The 13,523-nt window shown below is 41.4% G+C and overlaps 1 protein-coding gene across 1 annotated transcript in view; it reads left to right on the top strand.

The window, feature by feature from the left end:
* Window positions 1–5,561: 5,561 nt before the first annotated feature.
* The window catches only part of SUSD1 (sushi domain containing 1), a 44,153-nt gene continuing 36,191 nt past the window's right edge, over window positions 5,562–13,523 (top strand). The window contains exons 1-5 of the mRNA XM_027709025.1: window positions 5,562–5,759; window positions 8,117–8,258; window positions 9,702–9,857; window positions 10,498–10,650; window positions 11,966–12,142. Of these exons, the coding sequence (XP_027564826.1) occupies window positions 5,562–5,759; window positions 8,117–8,258; window positions 9,702–9,857; window positions 10,498–10,650; window positions 11,966–12,142 (826 nt within the window). The remainder of the gene's footprint in view (window positions 5,760–8,116; window positions 8,259–9,701; window positions 9,858–10,497; window positions 10,651–11,965; window positions 12,143–13,523) is intronic.

The following is a 13,523-nucleotide window of genomic DNA, read 5'->3' on the forward strand; positions in this document are numbered from 1 at the left end:
GGCCCTTCAAAAATATTTTCACAGTCATTGTTGCCAATCATCAGCAGGAAAATATATAAGGAAGAGATTATTTTTGAAGGGTCTGACCGTAAGATGTTATGTATCCTGTCATGCCTGGGATATCTTAGTCCCTTACTGTCTCATGAAATCTAACAGGAAAATTGCTGATAACTTTGCAGATCAATTGCCTACAAACAATGGGTTTGATTAAGATGCTGAATTTAAGTTGAGAAATTCTGCTGACTAATCTTGATTTTGTCCATTTCGAAGTCTAGGACCCAATCTAAATGGCCACATTAACGTATCTTACATTAACGTATCTTCTCACTCTCCAAATGATGGGATTGTACATTCAGCCAAACTTTAAAACACCCTCTGGTGTACATCTGGTTGTACATCAAATGGGTCTGAAATAAAAAAATCTGTAATTGTAATTAGACAGTGGGTTGATGTAGTACATAGCAAGAAAAACATCCTCACCCTAGTGCAGGCCTAAATGCTCAGTCATCATTTAGTTCTCACAGGCTTACATTATTTGAATCTCAGATTCTTCTGGTGTATAGAAAGTTCATGAGCCAGCAGTGTGATCATGTGGCCAAGCAGGCCAATGGCATCCTGGGATGCATTAGGAAGAGCATTGCCAGCAGGTTGGGGCAGGTGATCCTGCCCCTCTGCTCAGCCCTGGTGAGGCCTCACCTGCAGTGCTGTGTCCCATTCTGGGCTACTCAGGACAAGAGGGACACGAAGCTCCTGGAGTGGGTCCAGTGGAGGGCAACAAAGATGATTAAGGGACTGGAGTATCTATCCGTCTTATGAGGAAAGGCTGAGGGAACTGAGCCTGTTCAGCCTCAAAAGAGACGACTGAGAGGGAACCTCTTAATGTCTGTAAGTATCCGCAGGAAGGGTGTCAAGAGGATGGAGCCAGGCTCTTCTCAGTGGTGCCTAGCAATAGGACAAGGCAATGGGCAGAAATGATGCAGTTCCTAAGTTCCACCAGAATGAAAAGGAACTTCTTCACTGTGCAAGTGACTGTGCTATACTGAACAGGCTGCCCAGAGAGGCTGTGGACTCTCCCTCACTGGAGATACTCAAGAATGGTCTGGAGGCAATCCTGTGCCATGTGCTCTAGGAGGACCCTGCTGGAGCAGGGAGGTTGGACCAGATGTCCTCCAGTGGTCCCTTCCACCCTTACCCATTCCATCATTCTGTGATTGTAAGACAAACTTGATTTCTTGCAGAAATTATTTGAAGTTAAACAAGACTATCAACTTTGCAATTAGAATGAAAAAAAAAGACTAGGTGACCTTTTATTTAACTGGAAATGTCAATGTAAACCTTTATTACAATTTATGACAGCATAAGAATGCCATCACTCAGGGCGTCTTTCTCTTTGATTGCCAGTAAATGTAAAAATAATAGAGTTACACCTAATTTAATTTTGCAAGATGAAAGAGCAGAGCTTGTGCTGGTTTTGTAACCAAACAAAAACACTCTCATTTTGTATGCCAAAAATGAATGCATTATGTTATGAATCCAAAATCCAACTCACTCTGCTGGAATTGTGTTCCACAGTAATTGGAGGTGCTTTCTAATTGACATAAAAACAGTTACTTTAAACTGGATAAACAGCATGTGAAAGCTTAATTGCTTACAGAACAACTCAGGGAGTGAAGGTCAAGGTATTTACTATGAAAGGTTTGATTGTTAGATTATTCCCCTCTTTCCCACTACAAAATGTTGATTCAAATATGAGATTGCCAGGTGACAAAATACAGTTGGTCTGTAGAGAAGGAAGCCATAGCAAAAGAATCCCCACCTGATTGAACAGCTTGAGGAGAAGGGTTTGATTTATAATCTCTAGTCACAGAACCACATAATGGTTGGGGTTGAAATGGGCCTCTGCAGATCACCTAGTTGAACCTCTCTGCTAAAGCAGGATCACCAAGAGGAAGTTGCACAGGAATGTGTTCAGGAAGCATGTCCAGGAAACAATATTTGGGTTTCTCGTCTCATAAGACACATGTATGAAATTTTTCATCTTCATAGATAATATAACTTGACAAGTTGCCATATTTCCCATTTAATGATTGTAGCACTTTCAGACTCATCTTGCCCATAAAACTAGGCAAAGCTTATGGTGAGAGTAGTATAATACAAAAATAATAATGTAGTCAGTGTGATTTAGTTTTCTTCCTGTACTTATCAAATAAAGTATCATTCATTTTTGCCTGATCTATAAGTTTCTACTAAGTTTTGTGCGGCTGCAATAGTAAGACCAACCCCCCTGTGGGTGAGCTTGGGGAGCCTGGCAGAGAAGGAAGGATTAAGCTTGTTGCCCAGTTCTTTCTCTTCAGATTTTAGCAGATATTGTAGGATCAAAAAAGAAAATATATCTGTTCATCTACTTGAAGTTAAGAAAACCACAGAAGTACTTTATTATTTATTTATTATTTTTATAATGTATGAAGGGGGTGCTCTTATTCCTTTTTTCTGTACTTTTCCTTTGTAGCCTCTCTCCTCGTAACTATTGCCTTTAGTCAGCCCAGCCCTCAGTGACACAGCATGAAACAATCAGAAGCAATGGCTAGTCAGCAATCTTCTTGAACAATATTCCAAGATCTGGCAACATTAGGACGTTGTCCCATAAATTGGTTACGCTAAATCCTAGTGCTTTAAAAACTGGGGCAAAGTGTAGTGGCATCACAGCTCCTATCAGAGTTTATGTTGCATCATCTCGGATGATATTAAGCCTTAACACACATAGGAATACTATCCCAATTTCAAAACTAGGTGGGAGGGAGAAGTGAAGAGAGGCAGGAAGGGGTTATCTTATCAAAGCTCACAGTGGGTTTGTGGCAAAGCTCAGTTTGGTCTCCTACTCCTATGCTAAAACCCACAGATAGCAGCCCTTTTGCTCTGTAGAACTGCTTTTCTGATTAGCAGCAACTGTCAGCAGGCTTTATCTCATGCTCTTGCTCTGAGATGTATATGGCATGCTCTGAGGTATGTTTCATCCAAGGCCTATGCTCCAGGGTAATTGTATAGAAGCATTCAATATTTAAGGTTCAAAATCTGCTTTTGCAGAAATCTCATTTATTTTTTCATCTTGACTTCATGGCATAGGCACACCTGAGAGCACAGACAGAAATGCTGAGAACAACTTGAGTGGTAATATTTCCTTTGTAGAAAAATTTGTACAAGAGACTGCTTTTTTTCTGGACAATATTTACTGAAGCATTTTCAGAAGAAACTGAAGAGGGTCAGCCAATTTTTTCCAGTTATTTTTGCTTCAACAATTGCTGTTTCTTATTCTGGGAATTAAGTGGATAACCAGAAACCAGTTATTAATCTGATTCATTTTAAATAGGCAACAGAGGCAGAATTGAGATGGAAGGAATCTTCCATCAAGCTGCCAGCTGGAAAGAAGTGCTTGATAGCAAGCTGTTCAAAAATGCAACTGCATTATGAATAGCTGAGCGATCTGTTAACAAGGATGAAATACATTTATTTACTCCAGGTGAAGATGTTTGCTGTGTTTTTAAAAATCTGTTTGTTGAAAGAGCCATTAGTATCAAATATTTTGTCTTCCTATGTCAAAATAAGTAGTGTAATCTCTGCTAAATATCCTTAAGAAAAAAATGGGAGTTAGATGACCCAGTGACATTCAACTGTCTGCAAAGGAGACTGAATGAATACAGGTGGCTGAGAAGATGTTTAATCCAGCTTGGCTTTCTGATTTTCAATTATCTCCATTTAGACAGTTGCAAGGAAAAAATGCACAGGAAACTTCCAAATATCTCTGGATGAATTCAACTACTTTGACCATCAGAATTATTTTCCTATCAAAAAAAGAGAAATGGAAGCAAATACTGGTACAGATGCCCTCTGGGCAATTTAATGTTAGAGAGAAAGGAAACACTGTAGTTACAAACTAAACTTCCTTTAGGTTTAACAGTGAAAGGATTAAAACCCTTATCCTGTCGAGAACAGAAAATATAGGTGGATATTATTCTGTGTTTTCATTAGGGAGATTTTTACATGCAACAAGCAGGATTGCCTAAGCAATTAGGGATCAGCATGTGTGGACACTAATCTGTCATACTCTCACGAATGTTTAATTACCTTTCCAAATAAATTAGGTCAGGACTTGGGCAGGTGACCTCAGGGAAGAAATGATTTGTGATTCAGTGAAGTACTGAAAGAGATTGCTTGGGAATGCTGTGAGTTCTACATCACTGTGTCTATAAAGAGCAAGTTAGACAAATATGTCAAGAATCATAGATTTTATCTTCTTCAAGAACAAAAAACCAGAACAGATGACCTTGCAACATCTTTTGACACTTGTGACTCTGCACTGAATTTAGATATGCAAACAATATATATTAAATTTAAAGTAGCCTTTGTGTGTAGTTCAATTATTTGATTCTGAACTATGTCTTGAACAGCAATTAATTTTCTGTTTGAGACATAACAGACTGAATAAAGCAAGGAGGTTTGTTCCAGTCTTTTTTCAACTGATACACATCCTTGCTACTTTCTTTAAAGAATATTTGTTACAATTTTTAACTTGTTCTCTTTATAAATATGATGTATTTCTTCAGGCTTGCTGCCAAAATATTTTCCTGTTTGTTGCATGAGGTATTTATAATTATAAAAAGTTGCTTCCACTACTTTTTATGAAAGGAACAGTAGAAATTGCAGTGATTAGTGGGTCTGCTACTTTGTGGGCTGCCAAGGAAGAGGAAAAATATAATTTCCAAATCATTTTAATATGTTGTGCAGAACAATTCCCCTCTGAACTATTCCTTATAATGATAAGCTACTTGCCACCACTGAACATGCATGCCTCCAGTTTCAGTAATTTAAGGCAGAAATATACAGTACTGACATCTGGAGTCTGTTTTCCAAAAACAGGGTGACTTGCAAGGTAACTGACTGCTGCTGAAGAATCTGGTTGGGATGGATAAGGGTAGCAGAAGCTGGTTAAAAATGCATACCTACTTAAGTGGTCAGAATAGTAATTAAAAAAAGACTGGATGAGACCAACTTACCTAAATAAATCAATAAAGTTGATAGTTTCACGAAACTGGGTTTGCATCCATTGAAATCAGACAGAGATTGTTTGGTCTTTGTTGTTATAACACAGCAGTAAAGCATCAGGTTATGTCACTCAAATGCAGTCGTGATGGAGGACTTGGCTGTGTAGGGATGTTAATGTAAAGACAACATAGCATATGAGCAAAACTTCTTCAAGAATCTCATTAGAGCTACCAAATATGCCTAATTCTACCTTTGTGCTAGGCTTCTCCCATTCATTGCCTTGGCACTCCTCTTTCTAAATTTCAGGCTCACAGACACGAATGAGGGCTGTAAGCGTTAGGAGTATTACTGCTCTTCTACAGCAGGAAGCTCTTCAGGCAGCGCTACTGCTACCAGCGCTAGCGGTGCTGCCTGAAAACGAGGTTTTGGGATTCACCTGTACCGCGGCGAAGGCCTGCAGTGACAAAGCATCAAGAGCTGGCGGTGAACGCCTGCATCATTTTCGTATACCCGTAGGGCTGATGCGCCAACTCTTGGTGCCGTCGCGTAGGCAGTGCCGGGCGGGGAGTCAGGTGCGACTCCCTCGCGATGGCAGGGGGGACGCGCCGAGCCCTCCCAGCCCCCGGACCTGCCGGCGGCCTTCTCTGTTCGACGGACCGACACCACCCGAGGTGCTGCTCGGTCACGTTTGCCGCCGGCGGCCGGAGAGCGGCACATTCGTATTTTCCTTTCCCACGTACAAACAGGTGTATGTTTCCAGCCGCCCTTCCCGGGAATCATAAGTAACCCTGTCTTCCGCTTCTCCCCCCGCCCCCTGGCTATGAGGAGCATCTGCCCTTATCAGCCCGGCCACCCGCCCGGCCGGGACTGAGGCGGCGTCTCGGGGAAGGAAAGGGGTTGTGCGAGGGAAGAGAGAAAAACACACCACTACCACCAAAAAAAAAAAAAAAAAAAAAAGGGAAGAAAAAGAGAGTTTTGCGGGCAGGGGGAGGAAAAGGGCCTCTCCGCGGGTAAAAGCCCGGGGGGCCCAGGGCTCGGCGGCGGAGATAAAGGTGCCCCGCCTGCCGGGGGGCAGCGCCAGGCGCCCTCCGCCCCGGCCGCGGGCTCTGCCCTGCCCTCGGGCTGCGTTCCCTCCCTCCGCCCGCGGGGACGATGCAGAGGCGCCGGGGCGCTGCAGCACCGAGGGGCGCGGCGGCGGCGGGGACATGAGCTCGGGGGCCGTCCGGGCCCAGGGGCCGGTATTGCTGCTGCTGCCGCTGCTGCTGCTGCTGCCGCCGTGCGCGGGGCGGCGGCGGGGTAAGTGCAGCCGGGACCGCCCGACCCGGCCCCGCTCCCTCGTCCCGGGCCGCGGGGGGAGGGGGCGCGGGGACTGTGGGCGGGAGGTGGGCGCAGCCCCACTGAGACGTCCAGGGCCCGGCGGTGGTGGCGGGGTATGTCTTGGTAGTGGTGTTGGAGGCAGCCCGTGGTGGTGGCAGATCATCCCTTGGTGGTGATGGCAAAGGCAGCCCGTGCTAGTGGTGGAGCAGCCCGTGGTGGGCGTCGTGCTTTGCACTGGCTGCCGATCTCCTCGCTGCTCGCTTAGGGCTGTGGTGGCAGCGGCTTCGTGGCCTGCCCGGCTGAGAGAGCTTGGCCAAGTCGGGAGCTGTGTCTGAGGGAATGCATGGGTAGGACCGAAACCGTGAGGTGACTGTAGTGCTGGGGTGATAAATTGTGTGTTGCGATGGAGAAATAAGTCATGAAGTAGTAAAGGAGCACCGAGAGTCGACACATGTTTTTTGTCTCCTGAAGCAGCAATCTGAGGAGGATACTCCCAAGTCTTTTCAGAAGATTGAGGAATCATGAGAAAGTTCTTACCGTGGCTGTAAATCTAATTTTCAGATCTATGTTGGCTGCCATTGCATGCTGACAGTTTTTGTTTTCTTTTCGTATCTGAAACACATATAAGTATATAAAAGCATGGATAATTAGGAGCAGGAATCTATGTTGCTTCCCACAAGTCTTCAGGTGCTCAGAAGTGCACTGTGAGTAAAACAAACTGTGTGCATGTGGAAGGACAGTTTTATCACAGTGATAAGCTAGAAGCTAAAAGTGTTCAGATACCTTCTCCCTCCAGTTATGGTTATGTATTCAGACACCTTGTAAGGTAGTCAAAATTTTGTCACTGCTATATATGCAGTGAGGTTTGTATTCTTGCCAATTTGAGCTGTCTTAGGAGAGTAAAAAATTCCACATTTCTGTGTCAAGCATCACAAGACATCTGCTTGTGCAGTGTTAGTTGTTTCTTTTAAAATGTAAAAATGTGTAAGCATATACATGCTTTGTCTACATTAAAGCCATCCATTCTGAGGTTTATCATTAGTAAAGTGAGTGCATATGTGAAGATAACAAAAAGAGCTTACAAAAAATGGACAAAAGTGAACGTAATTCCATGAATACGAAGAAGAGAGTAAGTTTGTATTTTATTCTGATTTCATGTATACTTATAGCCCTGTTAAATTACAGTAAATTAGTTTGTGCGTTGTATGCTGTGCAACCACTTTTAATATAAATTAGTTTCTAAAATGACTTCAAGTCATTTTACTCCTGGCAGCATTCTCAACCTCGTTTTTATGAATAACATTTATACCACATTCATGTTGATGACACGTGATTCAAGCAGATTGATAAGCAGCCCAAATGTCTATGTGTAAATAATAAGGAAAAAAACCAAACACAAAAACCCCAGAGGAAACAGAAATCAAGACAAAAGGGAAACAAATTATTATGAAGAAAATATTAATAATATTGGATAGACCTATTTATTATATGCCTTGTAAGTCTTACTGACTGTTGGAAAGCTCTTTAGCTTGTTATCAGAGAAGAGATGGATGGACAAAAATGTTCAGTGTAGTTATTTCGTTTAATCCTTTCTGTTTATTTTTCATCTTTTAGTCTTTGAATACTATGGCTGTTGTTTTCCAGCAAGTTTGAAAATGAGGTGGGAGAAGATAGGAGTCCACTTTAAATTTTGTGCTTGTTACCCATACCAGGCCACCTCTAAGGTCCTCCAAAAGAAAAAAAGTAATTGTGTCTTTCTGTTCTTAAAGCAATTGTGAACAGATCAGTTTCAGATGTCTGTGCAACTTGCCACATTCATGCAACATGTCATCAAATTGAAGGAAAAAGTGTTTGCATCTGCAACTATGGATTTGTAGGCAATGGAAGAACCCATTGTCAAGGTAGGCTGCCTGTAAATAAACTGACAAGAAACTCAGTACATTTCTAAAATGCTCTTTCTCAAGTAATATTGATGAATTCTTCTATTGATGAGTTCTTCTATTAATGAATTCTTCAAAACGTGCTAAAAGCTTTGTCATTTCCAGACAGATCTTCCCAAACATAGGATATGCGTGGATTGTTTCTCATTACCAAAAGATTACTACATGAGAAGTGTTGTTCAGCTTTGTTTTGTTAGTATGGCTGATAGTGTTCTTCTAAGACTATCTCATACATGACAAATCAATATGTGAATCAAAGAACAGTGTCAAATGCTGTGTCTGAGTGTGTGTAATAACTTACCACTGCTTAAAGGGGATGGTTCTCCACCACTGATCTTTCACTCCATCTCTTACCCTTCCTTCACAGAGAACTGGCGGCTGCTGGACCCTGCACAGAGTTATCTCCTTATTGTAGGAGAAACATAGAATCTTAGAATGGTTAAAGTTGGAAGGACCTTAAGAGTCACACAGTTCCAACCCCCCTGCCGTGGGCAGGGATATCTTCCCCTAGACCAGATTGCTTCTCTGGGCATCCTGTACCACTGCCTCACCACCCTCACAGAAAAGAATTCCTTCCTAACATCCAATCTAAACCCACCTTCTCTCTGTTTAAAGCCATTCCCCTTATTCTATCACTACAGGACCTTGTCAAAAGTCCCTTTCCAGCTTTCCTACAGGTCCCCTTTAGGTACTGGAAGGCCACCATAAGGAGTCCTCAGAGCCTTCTCTTCTCCAGGCTGAACAACCCCAACACTTTCGGCCTTTCCTTGTAGGAGAGGTGCTCTAGTCCTCTAATCATCTTCATGGCCTCCTATGGACTCACTCCATCTGGATGATGTCCTTCGTATGTTGGGGAACTCAGAACTAGACACAGCACTCCAGGTGGGGTCTCACCAGAGTGGAGTAGAGGAGTAGAATCATCTCCCTTGACCTGCTGGCCACTCTGCTTTTGGTGCAACCCGGAACACACTTGGCTTTCTGGGCTGCAAATGCACATTGCTAGGTCATGTCCAGCCTCTCATTCACCAACATCCCAAAGTCCTTCTTGGCTGCTCTTGATCCATTCTCTACCTGGCCTGTACTTGTGCTTGGGATTGCCCCCACTCAGGTGTTCCATTAAGTGCTGCAATCAGTGCATACCGTAAGGAAGAGCAGAAGCAGAGAGCAGGGTCCTCTGGTTTCAGCAGCTCTTAGACTCATCAACCTGAGCTATGTCATGAAACTGTTCATCCAGACATGACAGCCTCTCTGGGTCTGAATATTTCAGCTTACTAATAGTGTTTACTTCCCAAATAATTTACAGAGGATAACAGTAAGAAGTCTGGTTATATGAAACAGAGTGAGGAAGGGAGAATACTCCACTTTTCTTAATCTCTCTCTGATGCGTTTTAAATATATTGACAGATAAAGATGAATGCCAGATTGGAGCCAGCAAGATCTGTGGAAATCATACACTGTGTCATAATACACATGGAAGTTTTTACTGTGTTTGCCTTCACGGATACCGAGCCTCCAACAACAACAAGACATTTATTCCAAATGATGGCACAAACTGTACAGGTAGACATCACAAAGAATCTTGAGCATGATGAATCCAGAACTTAATTTTTTACCACACCAGTCTTTCCCATCACTGTAGAACTTACTTTCTAACACCATATCAGAGCACTTTCTGTTGTGAATGCAAACACTTACTTGACATCCAGGTTCCTAACAGCTGTAAATTGGTTCTATTTTGAATTCTCTGCTACTCTCTGCAGAGTTGCATTCAAACAATGATCTTTCCAGAATAAGAAGGAGCTAGATTAAAGAAAATCATACTTGGAATTCCCCACAATGTCATATTTGTGTTTAGTGTAGAATATTAGCCAGTTCCTTGTTATAGTAATGAACTGTTACAACTAATCAAGATATGTGCAGACACAGGATTTTTCTGAGGTTGTTGTAACAGAAGAGAACATTGGAAACTCTTTGTCAAGTAAACCAGAGATAATTCAAAAGATAGATAGCTACAAAACTGAAAGAATCCTCTTTCCAGATGCTTAAAGACCACACAATTATAAACTCCTTTGTTTTAGCAGAAGAGCCATCAGAAGCCATGTAGAACTCTTCATGGAAGAGTAAAGTTTGGGCCCTATATTAATTAATTACTTTTAAAAACCTCTATTATGAATTGCATGTATTTTTTCTGAATTTTTAGATATAGATGAATGTGAGGAGTCTGGGCTGTGTGGTCACAATGCAAGATGTGTGAATACTGAGGGAAGCTACAAGTGTTACTGCAATGATGGTTATAAATTAGAAAATGGAGAGCGTTCTTTTCTTCCGGATGGAAACAGAGTTTCATGCAAAGGTGAGAGTCTTTGGATGCTGTTTTTGCTAGCAGACAAAATCAGTTGTTACATGACACAGTAGTAGCTGCTCTGGACTGTGCTTGTAAGTCTGAAAGGCAGAAGCTTTATCTCTGGACTTTGCTTCCTGTATATTTTTTTCTTCTTCATGGGTTCAGTTTGTTTCAGTGATGTCTGGATTGTAGAGTCAACACCAGGTATGATTCCTACATGTTCTCATCAGTGCTTCAGGTGTGCATGGTCAGAGAAGCTTAATAATGCCATGAAGGTAATGTAGTTAGTTTCTGAATAGAAAGGAAGTGTGGTTTAATCTACTTTTTTATATAATCACACTGCATGAAGGGAAAGGGGAGACTAAGTAGCTGGTAAGAGAGGTTAGCTGAATGAAACAAACCTAGGGGAGAGGAATAAAAAAATAAGTTAAACTATTTACTACATACTGTGTCTCCTGCATGAATAAACTGTTCTGTTTTTGTTGCCATAACAAAAAAAAGCCAAACCAAAATCAAGTTTCCAATTTGAAAATTCCTCTTTAGTGTAGGTTTTCACAGATGCAAATTGCTAACAGTGTAAGCTGTAGATGTCAGAGTATGTAATGAACCCAGGCATCCCAGGTGGAAGGAGCTGCCTAGATTATATCCAGCCTTTATTTATGAATTATTGCCAGAACCGTCAATAAAACTCACTGTCTGTAGTTTCCTAGTGTTCCTGACTGGAGTGCTCTGCTTTATTTGCCAAAATTGCTGATAACCCTGCTTATCTCATTGACTTCCCTCTCCATATTCTGTGGTGGTGTATCTCTACTGGCGGTGTTGTGGAGTCAGACAAGGGAACCCTGTCAAGCAGATGTGCCAAAGGAATGTGGCTTTCATATGCAAGCTGGTTCAGTGAAAAGAGGGAATTGAGGGGCAGGCCATTTAATTGCTGCTTATCCACAGTGCCTCACTTTCTCCATGCATAGCGAAATAAAGCTGTGCACTGGGGCCTGAAATTTTCCTCTGGTGTTAAAGTATCGTTCAGCCGTTGCTGTGATGAGAGTGACACATGCCAAGCACCATCACACTGCGGTGTTGCCACTTTGGTGTTGTGAATGGCTCCAGCTGTATGTTAGTAAGAATATAGCTCGATAACCGGTTTTCTGTGTTCTTCCAAATATTGGCAGGACTACTCCTCAGCTTATAATCTTCTGCCCTTTTGGCAACTTCTCAGATTCATCAGATCAGGTATATTTTGTGACTATCTAGTTCAACTCATTTTAAAGTGGTCAAGTGTTGAGATTTTTGTATTGTGAGCTCTTTTAACCCAGTCTCTTTGCAGAAATTGGATGTGGTTCCCCCCCTGAAATGAAGCACGGCTACATTGTGGGGAACTACAGCTTGCTACCAGGAAGTGCAGTTCATTATGACTGTCAAGAAGGGTTTTACAGCAACAAGGGCAAATTCTCATACTGCACTGCAAATGAAACTTGGGAGCCTGCCACTCTAAGCTGTGAAGGTGAAGAGAGTCTGAAGTATTTTTAAAATTCTTCATTTAAGGGGGTTTAAGCATGGGAAGTGTGTTTGTGGAGACAGTAGTCTGTTTTCTCAGTTTGAGGGATAGTTTTGTCAAGATCTAACTATTTGCAAAAGAAGAAAAAAGGATAGGAGAGGTTATTGTCTGCCTCTTCATGTTAGTGTAGTGATATTTTCAATGCTAGTCCATACATTTTTATAGATGTGTCCTGCCTGTGAACTGAGGCCTAGAAAACAATTAGATTTCTGTAGCATTTCATGAGATAGGCCACTAACTTGGAAATCATCAGTGACCTCTCATGGAACGACCAATTTTTCTGGCACTCATGAATTTTTTTCTGAAGGTTGGCTGTAGATACAAAAGGGAGGCATCATAGCCCTCTTCATCTCTGGGTGACCTTCGTGAATTTAAGAGCATTTGTGCATGAGCAAACACTTTGACATCTCTGAAGCATTAAGTTTCCTGTGACCATCTTTAAAACTTCCACTTGCTTTGGTGTTCTAATTGCCCATCCTGTTGAAATATTACTGCTTACAAGTGCAGGATTGACTTTGTGTTCCTGTGAATAGTTAGAAAATCTGTATATTGGTTAAATGCATTTGAAGTGCTAGCTAACAGAAGCTGTACTGTCTATAGCAATTCTGCAGGGGAGAATTGTCATCCTGAAAATTGTCACTTAGTGAGGAGAGTTTGTTTCTTTCAAACAACAAATGCCCTCTTGGTTTCTAATTCTTTCCCTTTTTCTTTTTTTTTTTCCTTTGAGAGTGGATAGAAGTGTAATGTTTCTCTGTGTGACTATGGGAAGTGAATAAATTAAAATAAGGATGCTGAACCAATGTGGCTGGGAAAACTGAAATATTAAATATCACCAGAAAATTCATAAGAAAGAAAAGATAAAATAATTTAATACTAAATTACTGGCATCAGAAATAAAACAATTGAAATAACATTTTTTCCAATAAATAAATAGAAGAACAATGAATTTTAAAACAAGAAGGGAGTGCCCAAAGTTTCAAGTGGTCCCTAAAGAAAGATTGTGGAATACAATCTTTGTGAGTTGTTGGTACATTTATGTTTTTGTTAATATTTTTCATAACTTGCTTTTTCATGTGATTTTTTAATTCTGCAATCAGACAGTAGGTCAGTTCAGAGTTTCTGATCACATCTCTTATATTTAATTGAAATAAAATACATGATACACCAAGAAATAGCCCATAAGTCTAAAATGACAAACTTATTTCCCCTTTGTATTGCAAGCTCTTTTCCTGGATTTCAATTAGGACTTCTCTTTTTGTAAAACCAGCAAACCTGATTTTTTTTTTTTTAATACTAGTAAAGGTACTTTTAAATAATTTGTTTTTTC

The sequence above is a fragment of the Neopelma chrysocephalum genome, unplaced genomic scaffold (assembly GCF_003984885.1).
Source record: "Neopelma chrysocephalum unplaced genomic scaffold, ASM398488v2 Primary Assembly neopelma1_96671, whole genome shotgun sequence".
In the NCBI taxonomy this organism is placed as follows: Eukaryota; Metazoa; Chordata; class Aves; order Passeriformes; family Pipridae; genus Neopelma; species Neopelma chrysocephalum.